Here is a 25,840-nt window from a genome sequence, read left to right as displayed (position 1 = left end):
TAAAAATAGTGATATTTACAACCAAATTTTAATTTGTGAAGGCTGGTATAAGATAATAACTAAACAGATTAACATTGCTTAAACAGGTTTTTCATTCCCTTTTTGAGCATGTTTATGTTTGTTTTGTACAAGTTTTTTTTTAATAATACTCTGAATTTTATTATAATGGTTCTTTAAATGGATTCCATGGTGCTATTATGCTCCTGAGCTTTATCTCAGTCCTTTATTAAAATTCATAATATTTCTTTTGAAATAATACTTTAAGTAGTTTTATTAATATAGCTCCCAAAAAGTTTTGATGAGCGAAGTATGTCTGATTATTGGAACTGTGAATCCCATAGGAAAGACTTTAAAAATATTTTATTTGTGGGTTGTCTGAGCTTTCTTTTAACATGACAATTGTCCTCTTACCTGTTACACCCCAACGTTGATTTTTCAGAAGCCAGCTGTGGGTCCTGGTTGTAACTGGACAGCTAACTTGGTTTTTTTGACAGTTTAAAATATTTTGACCATATCTGATTCTACCTCTGTGTAGTTCTTTTCTTTTTCCTAAAATACCTCTCACTCTACTTAATAATGCAAATCACATCTGTGTTTCATGTTCTAGTTCAAGTTTTGCTGTAATGGAGTCTTTGGTTACTAATCTAGTCTGCCCAGATCACTCCTTTTTTAGCCTGTACTTCTTTCATTCTTTACTTTAACATGTACTTAGTAACAAATATATAACAAGCACATTAAACCTTCCCTCATATCATACTAATAAATATTGCCAGTGGTTGAAAAATCAATTCATTGACAGATATTAATAATGTTGGTGGAACAAATATAAGGCACAAACTATTATAGAGGTACATGAGTAACCTGGGTTTGGGAGACAGTACTAGAAGATCAAAACAATCGTGTTTTCCACTTCTTATATCTTTTTATTCTCTTCTGGCCTTATCACCTGCACCTGGTTCACTAGGTCATGCTTATTAAACTTTCTTCTATGAATAAATGAAGGGAGATCATGCATTTGCATGGACAAAAGATATTCTTATTGCACAGTGGAAAAATAAGTAAGGTGTTTCTCTGGGAAGAAGCTCTGTTGTTCAGTCCAGTACTTAAAGATTGTTGCAAAAAAGTCCTAATTTGTTAAAATTTACCATAAATCCTTTTGTTCTAATTGTAATTTTGTGTAAAATTTACCTTTTAAAATATTAACTAGGTGTAGTTTAACAGAAAACAGAATAAAATTCATAATATGCTTACTTTTTCATCCAATTATATTTCTTAATATATTTACATTTTAACTGTATTTTTTCTTTTAGAGCAATATAACTTATGATGACCATAAAAACAATTCAGCCTTCTCTGTGCCAAAGAGATGTGATGCTGATGCCCCTGAAGGTAAGGCAGCTCTTATCAACTCTTTTAGAATTTATAACTCTATGAGAAAAGAGTTGGCTTGCATTTTGTTGCAGTAATCATTTAATGCATCTATTTTAATATGTGGTGACAAAGGAACTTTTAGCAAGAAGAAATTGGTAAGTCTTTTCAATGGAAAATTTCTTTTTTTTTTTTTTTTTTTTTTTTTATTTTTTTTATTTATTTATTTATTTATTTATTTATGATAGTCACACAGAGAGAGAGAGAGAGGCAGAGACACAGGCAGAGGGAGAAGCAGGCTCCATGCACCAGGAGCCCGACGTGGGATTCGATCCCGGGTCTCCAGGATCGCGCCCTGGGCCAAAGGCAGGCGCTAAACCGCTGCGCCACCCAGGGATCCCTCAATGGAAAATTTCTTTTTGATATATTGATTTCCATTAGGGAAAGGAACATTATAAATTCGTTACTTACTAAGTAACAAAAGGTAGTTACTATTTATTACATTTACTACTGAAATAAGAAATCACTTTTAAATGCCTTTTTTACCTCTTGAAAAACTCAAGATAGTTTTGGTGGAATCTAATTCTTAGAACCAAGACAAAAAGTACCTATGACTTAAAACTTTTCATTCATATATATCTAGTTATTTTACTTAAGAATAATAATGTTAATGATAATAGCAGTTCACTTTTAAGAGCATATAACTGTTCCAGTTCCAGTTGTAACTGGAACTATGGTAAGTATTTTATGTGTATTATAAGAAAAACTCTGTGATCCTATGCTTTTAACCTATTTTTAGAGATTTTTTCTTCTTTCTGTTTATTAAGGTAATTTTTTTCCTTTTGAATATTATTCTGTCCTGATTAAGGAATCCAGATTCATTTTTCATTTGCAGATTTTTCCCTACTGTTATCTTCAAAATGCTTTTCCCATCAGGGTAAAGTAATATTTCAAATGTAGTATATTTTTTCATAAATCACTCATGGGTGCCATTATAAAAAGATAAATTCTGAGTTTTTTAGTAGGGTCAACTGCAGACTGTGATGGAGTAATAGAAGGAATAGGCCTAGCCCAGAGTGGAAGTAATTAACTCCACCTTGAGGAGATTTTTGCTGTGCAGTGGTAGTCAAAAGAAAGGCTTTTGGAAAAGTGACACCAAAGCTGCATTTCAAGGTTAAAGAAGAATTTATCTGGTGTGCATCAGGGGAAGTTGTTCTGGGCCTAAGAAAAAAATGCACAATAAAATTATCATAAACTATATGGGTATGTGTTTAAAAGAATCTAAACCATTGTTACTGTATTTTAAATTCTAGGGGTAGGAGGTTGGAGGGAGGGAGGAAATGAGATTGAAGAGTTAGGGGTCAGATCACAAAATGTTTTGGAAAATAACTTAAAAGAGTCAGTGAAGAGTTTTAAGCAAGATTCTAGAATGGCCCCCCAGTTACCAAGTAGTTTGGTAAATTTTTTAGTATTACCAAATTGAGTTCAAATACATACTAAGATTGTATAGAATTGTAAGAAATGATTAGTTGGCCTGAGATAATCTCTAGGACATTTAGGTGGAGGTTTCATAGGCAGTTGAAACTCAGTAAGGAACTAAGAGGGTAAAGAGAAGACTGAAAAATAGTGAGAAAAATGTTGATGAAAAGGGATCTAATTGTACTGAACAAAAAGGGATATAAATCAGTGACTGAATTGACATTAGTCTTCATGGAAATTCTTCATAGGGATTTTCCTTTCCTAAATCTCCTAATTACGAGAGATTAGGCGGAGGTTTCATAGGCAGTTGAAACTCAGTAAGGAACTAAGAGGGTAAAGAGAAGACTGAAAAATAGTGAGAAAAATGTTGATGAAAAGGGATCTAATTGTACTGAACAAAAAGGGATATAAATCAGTGACTGAATTGACATTAGTCTTCATGGAAATTCTTCATAGGGATTTTCCTTTCCTAAATCTCCTAATTACGAGAGATTAGGCAGAAACTAAAGGCATGCAGGGTCAAATAAATTTTTTTTTTTTAAGATAGATTTGGAGAGACATCAGGGATAATAGCCTGGAACTAGTAGAACAGGAGAAGTTGAAAAATATCAGAAAGGATGAATGATGGGACAATATCCAGTTCTAGAGGAGATGATACTAAGAACATCCAAGACAGGATGCTTTAGATAGAATGAAAGGTACCTCTTTCTCTAGATTGTGAGGAAAGAAGCAAGGACATGGACTCAAATAGTAGTTTCTTAGTGAGAGTGGGCAGGAAGTTGTTATTTGTATCTGACTGCCTCAGTTTCCTATGAAGTGTAAGTCCAGGTCATCTGCTGAGAATTGAGTAGGCCATTTGGGGCCCATAATTCAGGAAAGTTGCAAAAGTTTTTGTTAGATAATGAAAGTGAATAAAGAGGGATCTCACTGAAGATAAATTAGTGATAGATAAATATGTCAGGGGACAGAGATGAGATTAACAATTTGTGTGTTTGTTGAACAAGTCTGTACAACCGACGTGATTATTCTTCATCAGTGCTTAGCTTTCTGGGAAGGGTAGTTTGAAGGTTTGAAGTAGGATGCAAAGGACAGGCTAAGAGTGACAGAATAAAGTGACCAACCACAGTCTGGGATGCATAGGGAAATAAGGGAAGAGACTAGAACTGGGAGAAAAGAACAAAAAGAGAAGAGATGGGAGAAAAAATCCAGTAGGATACCTTTTGTTGCCTGAAGAGCTAATAGTAAAACGATTATAATATAAATAGATATGACTTGACTTTCCAGTTCTACTTCTGTAATGACTTTAGTCCCAGATTTTTTACTTTGAAATGTACACATACATCACATCACAGATAGGGTTGATATTTGAAATGCTTTGGGTTGTCATTTTTAACTAAGTGAAAATAGAATGAAAAATTACTGCTCAGTTGACTTGTAATTTTTTTTTTAATTAAGAGGGCACTGACCCTGAAGATCTAAAATAGGTTCTGCTTTTAAAGTTCTTATGACAGTATTGAAACTTTAGCAGAAAAATAAATAAAAACAAATTAATATTTCAATATTATGTTGCACTGGTAAAGAGAATTTAAAATGCCTCTGTATTGCTGAACAGAGTGAATTCATGTAATGCTCAAGTATCATCTGACTAAAGCTTATTTAGTATCATCTAAATAAGCTTTAGTCAGAAGATATACTTGAGCATAATTTTTTATGAATCCTATTTAGTATTTCTTTTTCTGTCTAACCTAATTTACAGTAGTTAAAATGACTCTGAACTGTTTGAATATTTTTCTTAAACATTTCAGTTGACTTATCCTTTGAAAATGTTACTTTGCAGTGCAAAACACACCCTTTAGATTTATGGATTTGATTAATGTTTCTCAATTTTTTCTTTTGTTCTCTAGCTCATTTTTATTTTCCTGTTAGAAATATCATTGGATTTGGGGTAGCAGGGCAGATTTTTTAATAAAAATAATGATGGAGAAAGACAAAGAACAGATAAGGACATGCGATTTGACACGTAGGAGTAGGGGTGGTGTGGAATATATGGTGACAGGGTGGTATGGCTATATCCATTTAAACACAAACTTGGAAATCTCAGCATACAGAGAAAAAAACACTGTGACATTTTGGTGGGCACATTTGACTAGAGTAGATGGTGCTACAATATAAATATGCCATAAAGCACTTGGTGGCACTTTTGTTATGTGTCTGTTGCAAGTAACAATCTTGAAGAGTTCTAGATTTAGAAACAAAAATTATAGTTTATAACGTTATACTTAAGATTAGTTCTGAGGAAAGATAATCTGGAAAGATTATCTGAAAAGATATTAAAGCAACAATTTCTAAAAATACATATATGGATCTCATCAATCAGTACATTTTAGAGACTTTTTTCTTAAGTAATACTGTGTTAATATATGGGGTAGTCTTGCATTAAACATATAGAAGAAATTACTGACACCTAGTTTTAAGTGTTTATAGTGTCTCAGATTCAAAAGAGAGTTATTCACCTAAAAATAGGTTTTTGTGTTTACAATAATTTCTTACAGAATAGAATGATTTAGCAGATTTATGAGGAATACTTATCATACTGGGTTTATAAACTTTTCCTAAAATGACAATATTACATAATTTATCTTGACAGGTAGTACATAGTTTATATGTTTAAAGTGAGTCAACTTGGCAAATTAGAAACCAAGTTTTAAGTTTTACATGCCATTGTGGCAAAAGGATTTTTACATTCCTAGTTTTACATTATTTAATTGCTACTTCATCTAAAAACTGTTAATATGTAATTTATATGGTAATATAAATAAAATAGTTATAATAAACAATTATCACAAGTAACATAAACACACATAAATATTGGAATCAAAATAGAAGGTTGAAAAATCATTGTCCCTTAATGGACAAATACAATAGGCATTGTGAGTCCTGGGGTAGATTTTGGGAAAGTGTCAGAGGAAATACATATCCCTATTATACGTATCTCTGCCATTGAATAACACATAGGCTAATGGAGTTGGATATGAAAATAAATTATTGTAATAGAAGGAAAAGTAAGTGGCAAACTATAAAGAAATGATAGACAAAATTCTTTAGGAAGGCAAAAGAGAATAATGATTTATTCTGCCCAGGGGGCAGTATAACATTTCAGCTGGGCCCAAAAGCTTAAGTTAAATAAATCTAAATGAACAACAACAACAAAAAAAATGAGGATAGTCCAAGCAGAGAAGGCACCTGCATTAATAAGGCATAAAGACATAAATATATTTGGCGTATTATGGTAATAGTAAATTATGGCAAGAGCATTGGATATTTGTGGAATACAGTGAGGGATGAGGGAAGATAATACGTTTCCAAATATAAAAATCCAAGTCTTATCTGTGCTGTTCTATTTAATTCTTTTATACTTTCTTGAAGTAAACGTGTGTTGTCTTACTTGGAACTGGAAATGAAGTGGTCTGTATAAGTCAAACTTGATTTTTGTGGATTATTCTGATTAAGTATATTTGTTAACATATATAGCCAGTCTTAAATAATCAAATGATTTACTACATAGCGTTAGATTTTAGCTTAGGGTATAATTTTTCTAGGACAAATAGTTAAGATGACTCAAGGTAGCTGGTGATGCTAAAATAGAAGTTGATGTGTTAAACTAAACCACATGAATTACAAAAAACTAAGCAGACTTAAAAAGTAAAGCAGAGTTATAATTGTATATACTAAGTACAAAGGGAAAAGTGAGAATTATTTTGAATTGATAATGTTGAAAAAAAGTAAAATGTTTACGATACCTTTATAAAGTAATTAAACACTAAATTCTGAAGTAAGCCCATCATCAAGAAATGACTCAAAATACTTCTTTCTCCTTAAATAAAACTTGTTTACTTGGCTGTTTTGCCAGCAAATAAACACATTGACCTATTTTGTCAAAACTTAAGTACTTATCCTTCTAAAAACATTTATCTCTAACATATGTCAGTTAGGGATAGAGAATTCTTTTTCTCCTTATTTTCTGTGTGAGAAGTATAGAGATGGAAATAAAGGCCACAAAGAGATATGTAAGTTGTAAGTAGGATTAGTCAGGGTTTGCTGGGCAGAAAAGCTATGAGACTGGATGAGAGATCACCAAGAGACTGAATATAAATGGAGAAGAGGTACAGTACTCACTCTGGAACTGTCCAATGGTAAGAGGTTAGAAAGAAGAGCAAGCAGCAAAGAAATAAGAAGGGACAGTGAGTTAGGTAAAAATTAGGCAAGGGAAGAGTGGTGCACCATTTCAAGTGCTGGCATTTGCCAAATTAAAAAAGAGAGAGAGAAACTATTTAAACAGATGATGACAATAGGAAGAGGAGGACTTCTGCAATAAGGAAAAACTCTCTTACTGTGAGATCTCTAATTGTTGCCAAGATAAGGCAGAAAAGAGGTTCTTTGTTTTGTTTTGTTTTGTTTTTTTGTCTCTAGGTAGGGAGGAGTAAATAAGGCTAGAAAGAGCCAGGTGTTTGGGAGTAGGGTGATGAGAGAATGATCCCCCCACCCGCCCCGAGGTCAGCCAAGGGGGGGTGTTCAGGAGCAGATGCAGGCTAAGGCAGGCCAGATTTAAGGGGTTTGGAGAAGTAGAGGAATTTAAGTTGGGGCCAAATCAAATTAATAAGCCTTTTGTCCTGATTGATCAGTGTAGACACACAGCTCAGGTCATCTTTTTTGAAGCAGAGACTGGGAATTTAGAGGGCCTGTGTCTTTCTTGTCAAAGGTAAATATTTGGGGGCCATCCATGAGTCTTAACAAAGTCATGTGGGAAGGAGAATTCTTTTCCATAAACACACAAAGAGTAGGAAGATTTATTTAACCATGGTTTCCAGAATCACAGGGTCAAGTTCAACATTGTCAGGATAAATCAGGTAAGACCAGGACTAAAAAATGACTCTTGGTGGGGTGAGTTGGAAGACTGACAAGAACAGTTCTGATTGGATGGTGCAGGCAGAAACCTGATGGGAACAGGTTAAAGATGGAATGAGGAGTTGAATGGCTACGAGTTTGGAATGATTGTCATGATAAAAACCCCAAGGGGGGAAAAAAAACAACTGCTGAGTAAAATATCAAGTTTCTTAAAAGTATCAAAGTGTTGATAGGATCTTAAGACAAAAATCTCAATTGTTTTCAGTCATCATTAGACCAGCAGCATCTGGGAACTTGGGAACTTGTTAGAAATGTAAATTATTAAGCCCTACCTTAAGCCTACTAAATCAGAAACTCTAGGGATGGAATCATACTAAGTCTTCAAAACCTGGTGTATATTTTTGCACTTAAGTAACACCATAATTCAAATCCTAAATTTTCATCATCTAAGTGAAATCATTTATTAAAGTAAAATATAGTTTTACCAAAGCAATAAAGTTGTGTTTAATGAAAAAATATTTTATACTGCTTCAGTTTTTAATTTATATATATATATATTTTTAAAGATTTTATTTATTTATTCATGAGAGACACAGAGACGGAGAGAGAGAGGCAGAGACACAGGCAGAGGGAGAAGCAAGCAGGCTCCATGCAGGGAGCCTGACGTGGGACTCGATCCCGGGTCTCCAGGATCACGCCCGGGGCTGAAGGCAACGCTAAACCGCTGAGCCACCTGGGCTGCCCCTATATTTTAATTAATTAAAAGTAAAAGTAAAATTAGAAGTTCAGCTCCTTAGTCTCAGTAGTCACATATGAATTATTTGATAGCCACATGTTATTCGTGGCTATTATATTGGACATGCAGGGCTAGAACACACATAAGTGGGGCATCTCATAGGAGATGAATGTACCCTCTTGTAAAGCTGAGCCCCTCACTCCCTCCCCCCAAGAATTACATCACCATCTGAGGATGAGCAAGAAGCAAAGTTCTATTATAGCTTCCAGAAAATTGAAGGCAAAGTTGACCATAGTGTCAAGAACAGGAAGGTTAAGAATCACGTCCCTGAGAAACTGTAACCACAGTACCACCAGCTCTTTGCAGGTTTGTAGTCCAAATACACATCACCAGAATGAATTTGTTTCATTGTCATCTCAGACTGGCAGATGAGGTACATGGCACAAGTAAATATAAAGGTTCACTAGAGGAACGCACCTTAATTCTAGGCCTCAAGGAATTTCCTCAAAGGAGCACAAATGAAGACATTGGAGCCAAATGTTTAAGCACACAAGGTAAAACACCATGAAAAAAAGAAGAAATAGCAGGCAGCAAAAAGACTTGCTAATAGCAGATACTGGAATTATCAACACAGGTTATAGAACAGTGAACTATGATAAAAGGAATAAGACCAGATCAAAATATTGTCAGGGAACAACAAAAAGAATGAATGAATGAATGAAAATGTAATGGATTTGTAATGGACCCAAATACAATATTTAGAAATGAGCATACAGTAATGAGAATTAAACATACTTCAGGGAACTACAGCTTTAAACCACAATGAGTTCTCCATACATTGTTTATTAGTTCCAAGAGGAAATGTGGTAGCTATTATAGCTATATGTCAGAGAAACTGGGCAGTAGCTGCACCAGTAGAACAAAATTACCATCATCAAGGGGCAGTGCATAACATCCTGAGAAAAAATGACAGCATGAATCAAATCATGAGGAAATATCAAACAAAACCAAATTGACAATTGGCAAATATTGTATAAAGTAACTAGCCTGTGGTTTAACAAAGAGGTTGAGAAACTGTTACAGATTAGATATGTTAACCAAAAGTAATACATGATCCTGGATTAGATCCTAGAGGATAAAAATACTAGAAAGAATATACTGGGATAAATGAGTTGGAATATGAACTGTAAAGTCTTAAAAATACAGTATCAAGGGCACCTGCGTGGCTCATTGATTGTCTGTCTTTGGCTCAGGTTGTGATCCCAGAGTCCTGGGATTGAGTCCCACATCAGGCTCCCTGCAGGAAGCCTGCTTATCCCTCTGCCTATGTCTCTGCCTCCCTCTGTCTCTCATGAATAAATAAATAAAGTCTTTAAAATATATATATAGTATCAACGTTAAAAATTCTTGAGTAGCTATACTCTGGTTATGTAAGAGAATACATAACTTCTGCTTAAAAAATCCTAAAATGTTAAGAGGTTGTTACAATATATGGTTCAGAAAAGATAAGTGTATATATGTTAAGAGAATGATAAATGGGAGGGGGGAAAAAACCACATGAGAACTGCTGAACACCACCAAATGGCAACTATTTTAAAAACTGATAGTCCCAAGAATAGACCAAGATATGAACTACTGAAGATAACCATTTCTAACTACCATTTAGGGGATATTATATATTATTTATATAATTACACATTATTTATATACTGTTAAAAATTTACATTTATATGTTATTTTTCTTAAGTTCTATAAATTTAAGTTTACATCCCCAGTGGTTCAACATGATGTATTTGCCTTACAAAATGGCAAAACACATTTTGAGCATGAAAGTTCGTGAATTCCCTAAGCAATTTAGAATAAAAGGTATATGAAAGTGAGTTAATCTTTCTTGTTTATTTTTAATTTTGAATCTGCTACAAAATAATTCATCTCTCATATTTTCCTGTCACTTCTGGTATAAATTTCTAGCATCAGATAAACCTTGATTTAATTATAGACATATTCAATCATGTAAAATGAGTTATTCTTTGGTTAGGTTTACAGAATGTATTCCTATTGAGGTTCTATGCAGAAGGACAGTTTAAATTCACAAAGCACATATTAAAAACGCTTAAAAAAAAAAAACCTCTTCAGAAATTAAACCTCTTCTCTAAAACCACATAGTACTTTAAAACTTATTGGAGAAATTTTCATATTTTTAATAATCCACCAGTTTAAGTGCAGTGATGATGTTCTATATTTGGTTATATAATCCAATTTCTTTAAATAATTTAAGATTTTTTCCATAAATTTATCACCTATATTTATTGATAGAGCGATTTTTACATTTTCTTAGATGAAGCTTTTGTTTTGAAGGCTTCGAGCTGAAATAGGTGGATTTTCTAACTAAAGTGGTTTCTTATGATAGTATCAACAACCTGTGAGAGTGGATTGGATAGTTACTGAGACTTTGAAAAATTTAATTCTTAAATTCTTAGTACCATCCTTTTCGCTAGAATATGGAATGGTTTCTTTCTACTTGAGCTTCTAAGATTCCAGGAAATTTTATTTAGAGGTCTAGATTACTAAGCAATACTGTTCATAACACTTTTATGTGATCACTAACAATGGATTCAGGTGGTATTGTTTTGTGTTTTTTGGGTGTGTGTGTGTTTTAAGACACAGGGTTTGATCCTAGGACCCTGGGATCATGACCTGAGCCAAAGGCAGATGCTTAACTAACTGAGCCCCTAGGTAATTTTTTTTTTTTTTTACCCACCCACTCATACATTGACCTGTAAGCAAAAAAAAAAAAAAAAGAAGAAGAAGAAGAAGAGAAAAAAATGCTTTTTTAGGAGATTCTTATTTCTGTTTAAAAAACCAGTGTTATTAAAGGAATTACTACACTAGTTGACATTTGATGTTTGATTTATATAGTTATAAATAAAATTCACATTTTAAAGAAAGCCAATTTTAACAGGCTCAAAATGAAACTGCTCAAGATATTTCATTAGAAACTAAAGCCTTAAGGGCTACGGTCAAAAAAGGACACTGCTGTTTTGTGATGACAGTATTTGTTAATGCCTCCTCTGGTGCTATGTGCCCACATGGATGGTCCATAAATATAATTTGAAGTGAAAATGGTACCCGACCCTTACTGTGGTTATTTAAAAGGCGGATTTTGAGTATGAACTATCAATTTAACACCTCCTACCCCATATTAGGTGAAACTAATTAATTTTAGCTTTCTAGAATTGTGTAACTAATAAGATCCAATTCAGGATTCAGGCGATGGCCTTTAAAAAACAACTATGTGGTCTTTTTGTCTTAGAGTCTGAAAATTTGGGGTTGGGGTTGGGGATGGGTAAATTAAGGATAGTTAGATTTCGACTATAAGACAAAAAGATAGATGTAGTTATAAGACAAAGATAAGTCAACTCTTAGAATTGTGATAGTTTTGATAGCCTTGTTTAGAAAGTTAAAGGATTTCTTTGAGGAGTACACCATTAATAGCTATTACACTTTGCACACCTTTAGAAGATACTGACATATCTTTTTTAGTAATACTGAGAATCACCATCCTATCTGTCTTGAAATTTTAAGGTAAGTTTATAGATGTCTTAATTTCTGGGATTCCATATGGTCATTTAATTTTACTTACCTACTATTCCTGTGCTGCTTCATTTAACAAATGTTTATTGATGTCTACTATGTGTCAGCTGCTATTCTAGGTACTAGTGTAACAATAGTGACAACAGAATCAAATATTCCTGTCCCCATGAAGCTTACGTAGTAGTAGGAGACAAGTTGTAAGTATTATGGAGAAAAATAAAGAACCGAAGGAGAGTAACTGGTGTCCAGAAGGAGGGATGATTTGAAATTTTGAGTAGAAAGGAAATTCTTACTGAGAAGCTGTCATTTAAGGAAAACAACCTTAAGCAAGTGTGGAACAAAGGCAGCTATGTGGGAGAAGACCATTCTCGATGAAAGTAAGAGCAAGTGCAGAGTAGAAGTATGCTGGAGGAAGTAGAGGAGCAAAAAGCAGCCAACTTTAAGGACTTTAGCTTTTACTTTCAGATGCAGGATTATGAGTAGAAGAGTGACATGATGTTCCCAAAGGATCACTTTACTGTGTTGCCTAGGGACCAGGGCTTAGCATACTTTTTCTGTGAAGGATAAGATGGTAAATATTTTAGGCTTTGTGAGACATACTGTGTAGCTCTGCCTTTGCAGTATTAAAGCTGCCATAAACAGTACATTATGGATGGCTGTGGCCATGTTCCAGTAAAACTTACAAAAACAGGTGATGGGCTAAATGTAACCTTTGGGTTATAATTTGCCAACCCCTGAGATTGACCATAATAAACCCAAGGACAAAAACAGGTTGACAGGAAGCTTTTTCAGTAATCCAAGAGAGAGCCTGTGATGATGATGCAAGTGGCAAGAAGTGGTCAGATGCTGTTGTATTTTGAAGGTAGAACCAGTAGGATTTGCTGAGAAATCTAGTTATAGGCTAGGAGAGAACAAGGGGTCAGGAATGATGCCTCTGTTTTTCTTTTCTTTTTTTTTTTTTTTAGCATTTTAATTAGAAAATGTTACTTAATGTTTTATATTCTACTTATTAGATAATATCTAGAATAGTTGTCTTTGAAAACTGCTTGCAGCTATTAAGATTATACTTTTTTTCTTGAGCCTGTTTGACTTTGTTTTGTTCCTGGTATTCCTTATTAAATAGAAAACTAGTAAGATAACCTATTAACTTCTTGGTCTCACTGTTGGTCATTGCACATTTTCTCATTAGATTTCCCTTACAGTTGAGAGCAAGTGTGGTCATGTGGTATGTGGGGTTAGGGCATTAACCTCATGGTCAAGAAAGCAAGCAAAATAAAGATGTTAGTCTGTTAGCTATTTATTGGTAGCTTTATAAGACTTATCAATATAAGTGAAAATAATATACAGAGCCTACTTTATTTTGGTAATGTTTATTAAAATGTTTAAAATGACTAGTTCTTGATGAAGACAGTATAAACTACTAGATAAAGCCTTTGAACTATACTTACTGACTTCACTATTTCTCACACTACCACCGTTCTTCAAAGCACACTTAACCTTCATTCACTCTTCCTCCACACCCAGGCAGCTGCTAAGGGATGCAGCTTGTTGCCAGAATGACCCTCACATCTCACATGAATTGTACCTTTTAACTAGTGCTCCAGTCTAATCTACACTGCACAGTGCTGTTAGCTTAATTGTTCTGAAGCAGTGATTATCAAACTTCTATATGCATCTGAGTTTCTAGAAGGCTTGTTAAACACCAATGGCAAATTTTTGATTCAGTAAATCTGAGGTGGGAGGATTTTCCGAGGGTTCTGGTCTGGGAGCCACACTGTAGAAACCACTGATCTAAAGTAAGTACTCTGATAATGCCATTTCCCCCAATAGAAACCTTAAGTGCTTCTCCCCTCATCATCTGACAGATTCAATCTAGGATTGAAGGTCTACCTCTATTTAATCCATCCTACAGCTATGTAGCTTTTTTTCATACATTTTCTGAACATCGCCATCTTTTCCACCTTTGCTTTTCAACTATTTGTTCTTGAAATATCACAACTAGTTTCTATGCCACTCTGCCTGTTTTCATTGCTGAGTCCTATGATGTTTATTTCAAACCTAACCATTTTTTTTGAGCCTCTAAACATGAGCAGTCTTTTTTTATCCTTTGAATTCCCATATCATTTACATTTTATGACTACCTTACTCTGTCTTAATTTATGGTCATTTATATATATTATCTCTGTTTTAGTTTTTTAAATTTTCTTAATCTCTATGCCCAACGTAGGACTCAAACTCATAACCCTTAGATCAAGAGTTGAATGCTCGGGATCCCTGGGTGGCGCAGCGGTTTAGCACCTGCCTTTGGCCCAGGGCGCGATCCTGGAGACCCGGGATCGAATCCCACGTCAGGCTCCCGGTGCATGGAGCCTGCTTCTCCCTCTGCCTGTGTCTCTGCCTCCCTCTCTCTCTCTCTCTGACTATCATAAATAAATAAAATTAAAAAAAAAAAAAAGAGTTGCATGCTTTACTGACTGAGCCACCCAGGCACCCCTGTTCTCTTATAGGAATGTAAGCTCCTTGAGGATAAGAAAATATTATCTAAGTATATTTTTCTATCTTCCTCAAAATAACAATCTAGAATTAAACCAGTTTTTTATTTGTTGTTTTTGTCATTTTAAAAATGTTATTTAAGTATCATAAAATATTAGTTTAGCTAACATCTTCTAGCTTTTTTTTTTTTTTTAAGATTTTATTTATTTATTCACGAGAAACACAGAGGGAAGAGAGAGAGAGATGCAGAGACACAGGCAGAGAAGCAGGCTCCATGCATGGAACCTGATGTGGGACTCGATCCTGTGTCTCCAGGATCAGGCCCTAGGCTGAAGGCGGCACTAAACCACTGAGCCACTGGGGCTGCCCATTCTAGCTTCTTTCTTATTTAATCTGTTGGATGAAATCCATTGTACCTTCTAAGTCCCTATTGACTTCCTTTTATTTAGATCAATTGTTTTCTGATTCTGCTGCTTATCAGTAATGTTATAATTTCTGTTCATTGGACTTTAGATGCATTATAAGCCATATCTTTTTTCCTTGATTTCCTCTCCCAAACCCTTATTTTTCTTGAGTTAAAAAAAAAATGCCTTGTATTTTCACATCTGAAAATGACTTATATGTCCAAAAAGTATCTCAGTTTATATAATTGATGGGTAATTTGGTTGCACTTAGAAATCCACATAAGAAATCATTTCTTTTAGAATTTTAAAGGCATTGTGTCATCTTCTTTTATTTTTTAACTGGTCACATCTTTCGTTTTTTAACTGGTGAGAAATTTCGTGCCGTCTACTACTTTTGTTTTTTTGTTTTGTTTTTTGTTTTGAAATTTAGTTATGGACTTACTTTATTTTTTTTTTGCAAATTTATTTTTTATTGGTGTTCAATTTGCCAACATATAGAATAACACCCAGTGCTCATCCCATCAAGTGCCCCCAGCAGTGCCCGTCACCCAGTCGCTCCCACCCCCCTCCCACTTACCCTTCCCCCACCCCTAGTTCGTTTCTACTACTTCTTTTGAAGCTAACTTGGTAAGTTCTCTTTTCTCCATTCTCTCTTGGGGAGCTCATCTTCATTAGTTGCAGGATATCTTCAGTTGATCATCTATCTCATCCATACTTCATATTCTGTGCCTACCGTTTTACTCTGGATACTTGATTGTTTGTTCAGCTTTATCTTCAAACCATATCCTAAAATTTTTATTTCATATAACAAAGTCATAACTTTCCTCAAGTACTTATTCTGATCTTTTTCAAGCATCCTTGTTTTATGGATGTAAAATCTTATTCAATACCTGAAGGTACTAAACATTTTTCTTAATGGTTTCCTTTAAATAAAATTACAATTCTGTTTATCTTGGAACAATTCTGTTTATCGTGTCCTTTCTCCTTCATGCTGATAGTTTCTATATATATCTGATGTATTCATATTTATGCTAATTTACATTTAAGTATCAGGAACTAGGAAGCCTCATCATGGGAACTCTGTGACTGAGGTTTCTAGTGATCCTTAAATTATATTTTAAAATAAATGGGAGGGAAACTAGTTGTTTTATTGGAAACCTTTTAAGTGTGGGTTTTCATCTTCCAGGTTATTGTTGATTTTCATCATCTGATGGCTTACTTCCCATTCTGTTTGCTGTTAAGAGATTGCTGCTGGTTTTATTCCTATACTCTAACTTTTAATGAGGTCCTGAGAAGGAAAGAAACAAATGACTGTGCCCAGTCTGTCAACTTGAACCAAAAAGCTTTGTTCTCAACAGATTGAAATAGTTCTTCATGCTTAAGTACTGTAAATTTATAATCTTTTACTTGACAAATAACAAGTTTGTGAATTGATAGCTTTATTTGATTTAAATCTACCTACCTTTCAAATGCTCCTATACCTTGGTCTTTATTGTCTATATTGGGCTTCAGATAACTGACCGAACAGAGAAGAGACTAATATATTAGCCAGCTGTGAGTTTATTAATTTATCATAGGAAATATAACTATTAAAGAAACTAGAGACTCAGGATTAGTGAATTCTCACCGCAGAGAAAGAATGTGTTTTGGAAACCAAATTTATAGTCACAGTTTCTAGGTAGGCATAGAATCATAAAGAAGGCCTCATTGATCTTATTGGCTGGTATCATCTAGCTGAGATAGCCTGATATATTGTGTCCATTGTCAAGTGAGGTTGCCATGCAGACCAGAAAATTAGGTATTGACTACAGCATCATTTTTCCTGGGTTTTGCTTGCAATCCAGAAAGTCTCTTGATGTCAGAGTTCTTTTTCTAGGTGACATTTTGACTCCGTTGATAAAAGTTCAACTAAGAATACTAAAGTTAATTAGGTGTAAGCTTTCTGAGTTCTCTGGAATCTATGCCGAAGCCAACCTAGGTAATTTTGTGAAACTTAACCACTTGTATAGAGATTCTTGCTCAAGGTTGCTAACTCCTAAAACAGTCTTTTCTTATTTTTTAAAATCACATGTAGATTTCTAAATTTAATTTTCAGAAGATCAGTCTATCAAAAAAAAAAAAAAAGATCAGTCTGTCCTGTCACTATATACCACAAGCAGATACTATTTCATTGTCACTTAGAAAGAAACTGCTATTCAGAAGTTAGATGACTCACCCCAGAATCTCACAGTATATGTAGCAGACTCAAGAATCAAATCTCACTTTTCTATCTCTACCTTTAATGTTTTCTACTATACTCATTACACTATTACTATTTTATGAAAAAAAATATAATGGAAAATGGTTGTTCTTTCTGTTTTATATTTGACTGTCTTTGGGCAATTAAGACTAGTAGACAGTAAATCTTAATTTAGAATTTACTAATGAGTTTGTGATTATTTCTACAGATTATATGCTAATGCTTATCTCTGTGACTCCCATTTTATAAATTTTATATGGCCAGTGAGTAATATAGTGATATTAGGAGCATTCTTTCTTGGAACACTACATATTTTAGCACCTTTGAGAAATACCTTACATTTTTAAAAGTATAATCAAAGCTCAACAGAAGTTATCATTTGTTCTTAAAAATAATCACTGTAGAATTCATTCTTTTTTTTTTTTTAAGATTTTATTTATTTGAGAGAGAGCGTGAGCGAGAGACAGCACAAGCAGGGGAAGGGGTAGAGAGAGAGGGAGAAGCAGAGTAACCACTCAGCAGGGAGCTCCCCATGCAGGGCTCAATCCCAGGACCCTGAGCTGAAGGCAAATGCTTAAACCAACTGTGCCACCTAAGCACCCCTGTAAAACTTATTGTTTAGTGTAAAACATCTGACATGTGGTATCTTTATTAACCTGATACAGTTTGTGTATTCATAGAATATAATAAAACTACTTCCTTTAGAATTTCTGTACTTCTTTATGTTTACCAGTTCTTTCCCTTTTGACTAGCCCCCCAGTGAAATTTAACAAAACATTGATTTAACTGAATGCCAGTTGTTCAATTTTAAGAAATATAGAACTTTGATTTTTATTATGTATTTTAATTTTTTTCTGCCCCTTTTTATTTGGATGTGTGTTGTAAGTATCTCAAAATTTTTTACGCATGTATATTTCATATGCTGTTAAGTCCATTTGACACTAAAACACTGATTAACTGGAATTATACTTCTAAAATCTTTCAGTCTAACCTTTTTTTTTTTTTCCATCCTAACAGCTCACATTTTCACTTGGATTGTCTTCTGCCTGAGTGAACTTCATCTACTCTCAGTCCCTTCTGCTAGTCTATAGCCACTCATGTTATTCTCTTTCTTAAAATCATTTAATAATTCCTAATCCTATCACAATAAAATCGAGCTCCTTAGTCTGTATATAGTTAAGATTCATATGTCTATTTTAAATATTCAATAGTATCAAGACCCTAATCAGAAATCAAAGTTAGCATAATCTTGGATAGCCATGAGAAATGAAGTGGCATTCTAAATAGTCCAGTCTTCTGCTAGTTTTTTTGTCACTAGCCAAACAAAATATTCACTTCAAAGTTCATTCTCCATGATGCAGGAGTTTTCTCATAGGCCTTCTTTATATATGCATATGTAATATAAGGATTCGTTTTATAAATAAAGTACAATTATAGAGTGTAATTAATTCTAAGTTGATTTCAGGTGAAGGTATAACATGATGACTTAATTGTAGCTTAAATCAACACTAAATGTTTTAAAAATATATTTAAAATAGATGGGGTATTTATCATAGCTAATAACCAAAGTTATCTTAGTGGTAGTCAGCATACATTAACGATGACATAACAAATAATCTAAGAGGAAACAAGAAAAATAGAATATAAAATTTATCAGGTATATTTTTAAAGGTTGCTGTTACGTAAAAACAGATTTAATTGTGCTTTCTGTTATTTATTAGATGCTAAGTGAGAAGAGATAGAGGAAGGGTAGTAGTGTCAGTATTCAAAAGTCTTTTGATTTTATTCATATGCTCCCGATGCCCTTTCTTGTCTCTTTTAATTTTGATCTTTTTTGTACATCCACTTTGTTGTCAGAAATTTTTTTTATCTTAACCCCTACTTTAATTTTTCATTGTTAATAGTACTCTTTAGTTTAATTAGAACTATTGTATGTCCTTTTGAGGTACAACAGTCAGAAGTTTCCTGAACACTTTTGATTTTAGGACACAATCCTTAAATGAAATAACCAGCAATTTAAATTTACTTTGAAGTTTGAGCCAAGTTCAGAATACTTAATTATAATTTTTTAGATAACTAGAAAGACCTCTATAGATCTCCTAGGTATCGTGATTCACGTAAACATCTAGAAAATGGCAGATGGTCAGGAGAAAAGCCTCCTCTGTTTATTCAGTGTGGAATCATCACTTGAATATAAAATATATGCATGCACTTATTAACCAAAATTATTCTGTAGTCATATACCACTTTATATAAATAAACATAATAATGCATACATATAAATAAACATAATAATGCATACATATAAAGATAGCTAGAAAGAGTTGTTAACATACTCATTGTGTATATGGATTTGTAGTGTAGTGTAGATTTGTGTCAAATCTACGACCTTTGAAAATGGTGGTAAGCATGTAAAATGTGATAGGAAAAATATTTAAGGTATATTTTTTGTGGTGGGCAAAATCATCAGTGGGTATAGGCCAATTTAAAATGTCACTGAATGGATTATTAGACCTCTGTGGAAAAATGATTTGATCTGACTTGCTTCTGCAGCTCAGCTTCTGTCTTATAATCCCTGTTCTGGCCCTGAAATTTCTAATTCAGTGAATTTTTGACTCCTAAAGAATCTTTAAGTATACCCTTATAAGGGTAAGGTGAAGCTCATGTAATACATAAGCCATGGAATCCTGCTCTTGTTTTTAAAATAATTATGAACAGGCATTTTTTGCATAAATCCTAATCTGTCCCTCTCTTCATTTTTAAAACATCAAATTGGTTATTTTTATTTAAAGGTATATTACTGTTTAGGAGACAGCATATTACTGAATTATACAGGTTCAAATCTCACCAAATCCCTTTGTATCTGTATTTGTAACTGAACCAATCAATGTGAGTTTGCTCCTAGGTGAGTCACAAACTGCACCAGGTTGAATGGTCATACCAAGACTTTTATTTCTGGCAAAGAAGGAGATCATGAGGAATGGCTTCCAAAGCTGTGATTCCCCAAGAGAGGGTGAATGAGTACATTTTTTTTAGGGTTAGGATGAATAAATAGTTAGATAGGGGGATCCCTGGGTGGCGCAGCGGTTTAGCGCCTGCCTTTGGCCCAGGGCGCGATCCTGGAAACCCGGGATCGAATCCCACGTCGGGCTCCCAATGCATGGAGCCTGCTTCTCCCTCTGCCTATGTCTCTGCCTCTCTCTCTCTCTCTCTCTCTCTCTGTGTGTGTGTGTGTGTGTGACTATCATAAATAAAAAAAATTTTTTTTTAAAGGTTTTATAGTTTGATAGGGAAGCCTTTTCATCCTGTGTAAAAATGAGCATAAGGTCATGCATGCACCTTAGAAAGCATGTCTATACATACGTAATATGTTATATAAATGAGGCTATGGCTCCTTTTGGGGCAGAGATTTTAGTATTATAATGAGGTAAAGGTAATTGTTGGTCACTCCAGTGGTCACTCCTTGGTCCATCTGGACAGGCACAAGTTAGTGTTTTAGCTCAAATGGCTTGGGTGGTCTGGGCAGCAGGAGGTCTTGTTAGGGCAGTTGCCATCCCCTGAATGGTAGTTTTCAGTTTCATTTGCCTGAGTTAAGAGGTAGCCCAGAAAAAAGAGTTTAAGGAAAAATGCAAGATAAGGATTAGTGAATACAGACAGGTGGGCAGTAAAGGTCAGATGTTGGGGTCTCGCTGGTGACACTTTAACTATAGGGACAGTAAAATAATGAACATAGACACAATAGTCATGATACTAATACCTAAGCAATTATTTTCTTTACTACTTTTAAAATCTTAATATTTGTTTTCCTCAAGACCACTTCAACAGCTCTTGGGAACTATGTTCTTATCATGGATTCAGCTATACTAATACACTTTTCATAGAGATTTTGATATACCTCATCTGATCTTTAGAATGACCCTCTAAAGAAATACGGTGATATCTCCATTTTACAAGCACAGAGTCTGAACAGTTCAGATTTTCCCATTCATGTGGCAAAGAAGTGGCCAAATGATATTTGACACTAAGTTGTCAGAGACTGGAGTCTGGGCTCTTCCTTCACCATACTGGATATTTAGTTATACTTTCATTTTTAAGACCTATGCAAGTGTCTTGTTTTGACATCATTGGAATCTTGTCAGATTTTAGTTAAATTAGAATTGTGTTTAGCAATTCCATTTTAAAATAAAATACCCCTTTAAAAATATTTAGCTTATTTTGGCAGTTACATTGAATATGAATGCCAGGTATACTGATGGATATTTGAAATACTCAGGCTTATCTAATGAAAAAAGTGTCATATTGAATACAAGCATAACTTGTTTTATTGTGCTTCACTTTATTGCACTTTGCAGATACTACATTGTTTATAAATTGAAGGTTTGCAGCAGCCCTGCATGAGCAAGTCTGTTGGTACCATTTTACAACAGCATTTGTTCAGTTTATGTCTCTTTGTCACATTTAAATTCTCATAAAATTTCCAACTTTTTCATTTTATTTGTTACAGTGATCTGTGATCAGTGATTGTGAGTTGCTGAAAGTTCAGGTCTTGGTTAGATTTTAGCAATAAAGTATTTTTTCATTAAGATATGCATTATTTATTTAGACATAATGTTTTTACACATTTAATTATTAATTATAATTATTAATAATAAATAATTTTTAATAAAAATTTCATTTGATTCGCTTTTATTGCAATATTTTATTGCAATATTCACTTTTTTGAGGCGGTCTGGAACCTAACCTGCAGTATCTCCAAGGTATGCCTGTAGTTATATTACTTTGAAGCGAATTCTATAATAGAGGAGAGTAAAATATTGAGGAGCAGAGTGAATGACTAATGACTTTCCTGTCTAGGTTTCTCTGCTAGACTGAACTCGCAGTACGGCGTCTAGCTTTAATTTTGGGCACGAGTAACCATAGGAGAGTAGAGAAACATTTGTTCAGCCACTACTGCTTGAATCCTTTTTGGTTTTTGTTAGGAAGCTTTGAATATTCCTTCTAGACTTTTCTATTGAGAAAGAGAGCAAAAAATATGTAGGAGGACTGTGAAGGTATGAGGATCAATAGATCATCATTAGATTGGTGATCTCTGCTTGTGAAAGGAAGATACTACCTCTTTATTAAACTGCATGCTTCTCTCCCAGAAGAGAAAAAAATGCTTTGTCCAATTGCTATTGAGTAATTCAGAAGTAAATGTTGAAGTACAGTGGAAGGGATTAGAGTAGATAAGATTTAGATTTTATTTACATGACCTATTTAAAACTTTATATGACAAGTGTTATATATGCATAAAGTATAACCTAAAGCCTGCTTTTCAGAAAACCATGTGATAGACTCCCCAAGATAAAGTGTTTTAGAACCTTTGTGTAAAAAACTGGGTTACAAAAAAAAAAAAAACTGGGTTACAGATTTCTCAACTCAACTTTATGTTTTAAGAGAAAATAGTACTTATTTATTGACACTAGAAGAGAGTTCATAAAATTAGAAATCAACAGTGTATTTTCTTAATCAGCAATAGGATCTGATATTCGTCTCCTAGTTGCATGTGGAATTTCTTGCTGTTGTCAATTTTGGTTAAAATATGCAGAAATCATAATCTGTTTTGTAATTAATTGACTAAAAAGAAGTTGCCTTATAAGATTAAGGAAAGATTTTTTTCTGCAGCGAAAAAAAAAAAAGACCCTCTGAAATTTGGAAGGTTAAATCCTCTATTAGCTGCAGAGTATATAATTTTTCAATCAAGCCTAAGCTGCCTCAGGCCTTTCTGAATGGTATCAATAAACAAATATTTCCTCAGACACTATTTCTCAAACATATCTATTTAAAGGACTTTGTAACCTAATGGAAATAACGTATTTGCATGAAAATAGTATGGAGTCTAACACAGATGTTAAATAACCAGTCTGCCACTTTCTCTTTAAAGGTTACTTTCTTTTTTTTTTTTTTGAAAGAGAAAAATATACAATTGATTGATTTTTGGTGTATGATTTATTTTTAATTCAAGCATAAGTACTAATCTAAAATTCAAATGACAAGCATATCAGTAAGTGACATATTTGTATTTCTTTCTCAATAGCGGTCTTAAATAGAAAAAAGTAAATCTCAGAACACCTCTCAAAGTTGAGCTGTCCTGAGAATTAGATTTTTAGAAAAGTACAACTTAATTATGATCACACCTGATTACTTTGTTCATTTTTTCTTATATTCATCATATCTTCTTTAACAACACATAAAAGAAAACTTTGTTTTGGTTAGAACATATCTGGCACTCCAGGTTAAAATGCTTCTTCTCTTTCAAGTAAATGGAACTATCCAATATAATTTTTCTTATACCTAAAAGCCAGGATTACATAGGTGTCATTTATTTTTTTGAAATGTCATATTATTTGGTAATTTAACACTATATTAAGGGTACTGAAGGAGTGGGCTTTAGAGAAAGACCTAGATTTCAATTTTCTCTCTAACACCTATTGACTATATGACCTTGATCTTTAGTTTTGGTTAATAATCTTTTAGATAAAGTTTTAATAGTCCATTTCACGAAAGAAACTCTCACTATTATCCTTTATTTGCTTTTATAGATCAGTGTACTGTTACGCGCACATATCTGTTCCTTCACAAGTTCTGGTTCTTTAGTGCTGCATACTATTTTGGGAACTGGGCCTTTCTTGGGGTAAGTAGTACAGGTATACTAGGGATGATCTGAACCTCAGTTGCCCATTTGTATCACAGTGGATTTTAAATTCACTGTGCATTTTAAATTCATTACTTTCTGAATGACTTTAAATTTAAGAAATAACATGTCGCTTATTTAAATTTACAGGTATTCTTGATTGGATTAATTGTATCCTGTTGTAAAGGGAAGAAATCTGTCATTGAAGGAGTTGATGAAGATGATTCAGACATAAGTGATGATGAGCCCTCTGTCTATTCTGTTTGACGGCCCCTCTCAGGGGTTTTATAAGGCTGATTGAATGTCTATTATGCATTTTTAAAGTGTTAAACTAACATTAGGATAAACTGACTAGCTTTCATCAAAAATGGGAGCATGGCTATTAAAAAAACTATATTTTTTATGTTATCTGAAGTAACATTGTATCATAGATTAACATTTAAAATTGCTATAATAATTCTATGTAAATATAAAACCATGGACTTTGTGAGAGAATGTTTTGTGGAAATTTTTTTTTCTCTAGTGTATAATAGTGTTGAATTGATTAAAAATCTTCCAGAATTAATATTCCCTTTTGTCACTTTTTAAAAACATAATAAATCAGTTGTATCTGTGCCTTTGGGTCTCTAGAGTAATGTGGAATTCCAAAGTGTCTATATCTGATTGTCTAAAAATAATACAAGATAGCCGATAAATAAATGTTACTCCTCTATGCAACTTGTTTTCTATTTTCTGCATTATATCATTAGTGCCATTCAAATATATTTCATGAGCAGATTTCAAGCTACTTGGTGCTGTAAGACCACAGCATTCCAAGATGTATTGTTCAGATATTACTCCATTAGATATATTACCACCTCTTTAGTATTTAAGCCTTACACATTGTTGTAGGTGGCTAACCTCAAAATTTGCCTTCCAACATAAATGAGAGTCTTATCAAGAATAATTGATTTTGAAAAAAAAAATCAGTTTACTTATTATTTTAAGGTATGTAACCTTGGGGCACCTGGGTGGCTCAGTTAAGCATCTGACTCTTGATCTTTGCTCGGGGCTTGATCTTGGGGTGGTGAGTTTAAGCCCCACCTTGGGCTCTTCACTGGGCATGGAGCCTACTTACATATGACATCATATTTTGTGTTTAAAAGTACGTTTCATTCTAAAGATTTATAATTTTCAAAAGGCATAAGGAATGCTGTATAATATAGATAGGGTATTTTGGACATGTTTTGGGTAGTGAGAAACCATTATTGTAGTTTACTCACAGAAGCAAATCAGAACTCCTAAAAAGCACAAATTAGAACTCATAAAAACACATCTTTGAAATAAAATATCAACTTTCTGAAAAAGTCTTAGGAATTAATAACCATCTCCCACTTTATTTTTCTTTCCCTTAATTCTTGTGCCATTTTGTTCTGATTCTTTGTCTGTCTAGATATACCTTCATGGCCTTCATGTTTGGCTTCTTAATGCAGTCTTTAATGTTATTTACCAAATTCCATTCCCCTTTGTTTTTATTTTATATTTCCTTTCTGGACAATCTCTTATACCCTTGGTTTCCATCTATATATTAGATCATATCATATGTGTCATATTGTTAATATATCTCTATTATTTTTTCCCAAACTCCAGAGTTTAACTTACCTGTTAACTAGAAATTACTATTGCAGTTGCAACTTGAACTCCTCATTTTTCTGGGCATACCAAGCCTCCTTCTGTATTGTTTTGTTGTTGTTGTTGTTGTTTGACAAATGGCACTAGCATAAACCTCATTGTCTAAACCAGAAATGAAGCAGACTTTCTTATCCCCTGTGTATAACTAACTTACCAACCAATCAAGTATCTGATTTCAACTTCTTAAGTATCCTTCCATTTGTCTTTTTCTATTCTTACTGCCAGTCACTGTGTTTTAGATTGAGTTGTGCTCCCTCAAAATTCTTAGGTTGAAGTCC

At 33.7% G+C, this 25,840-nt stretch overlaps 1 protein-coding gene across 1 annotated transcript in view; it reads left to right on the top strand.

Moving 5' to 3' along the window:
* LMBRD1 (LMBR1 domain containing 1) overlaps positions 1–24,603 on the top strand; it is a 105,426-nt gene extending 80,823 nt beyond the window's left edge. Inside the window, exons 14-16 of the mRNA XM_055329960.1 lie at positions 1,311–1,389; positions 23,800–23,891; positions 24,042–24,603. Coding sequence (XP_055185935.1) covers positions 1,311–1,389; positions 23,800–23,891; positions 24,042–24,158 — 288 coding nt within the window. The 3' untranslated portion in view covers positions 24,159–24,603. The remainder of the gene's footprint in view (positions 1–1,310; positions 1,390–23,799; positions 23,892–24,041) is intronic.
* The last annotated feature ends 1,237 nt before the right edge of the window (positions 24,604–25,840 follow it).

Source organism: Nyctereutes procyonoides, unplaced genomic scaffold (genome assembly GCF_905146905.1).
Source record: "Nyctereutes procyonoides isolate TBG_1078 unplaced genomic scaffold, NYPRO_anot_genome, whole genome shotgun sequence".
Lineage (NCBI taxonomy): Eukaryota > Metazoa > Chordata > Mammalia > Carnivora > Canidae > Nyctereutes > Nyctereutes procyonoides.
This window is presented reverse-complemented; position numbering and strand designations above follow the sequence as displayed.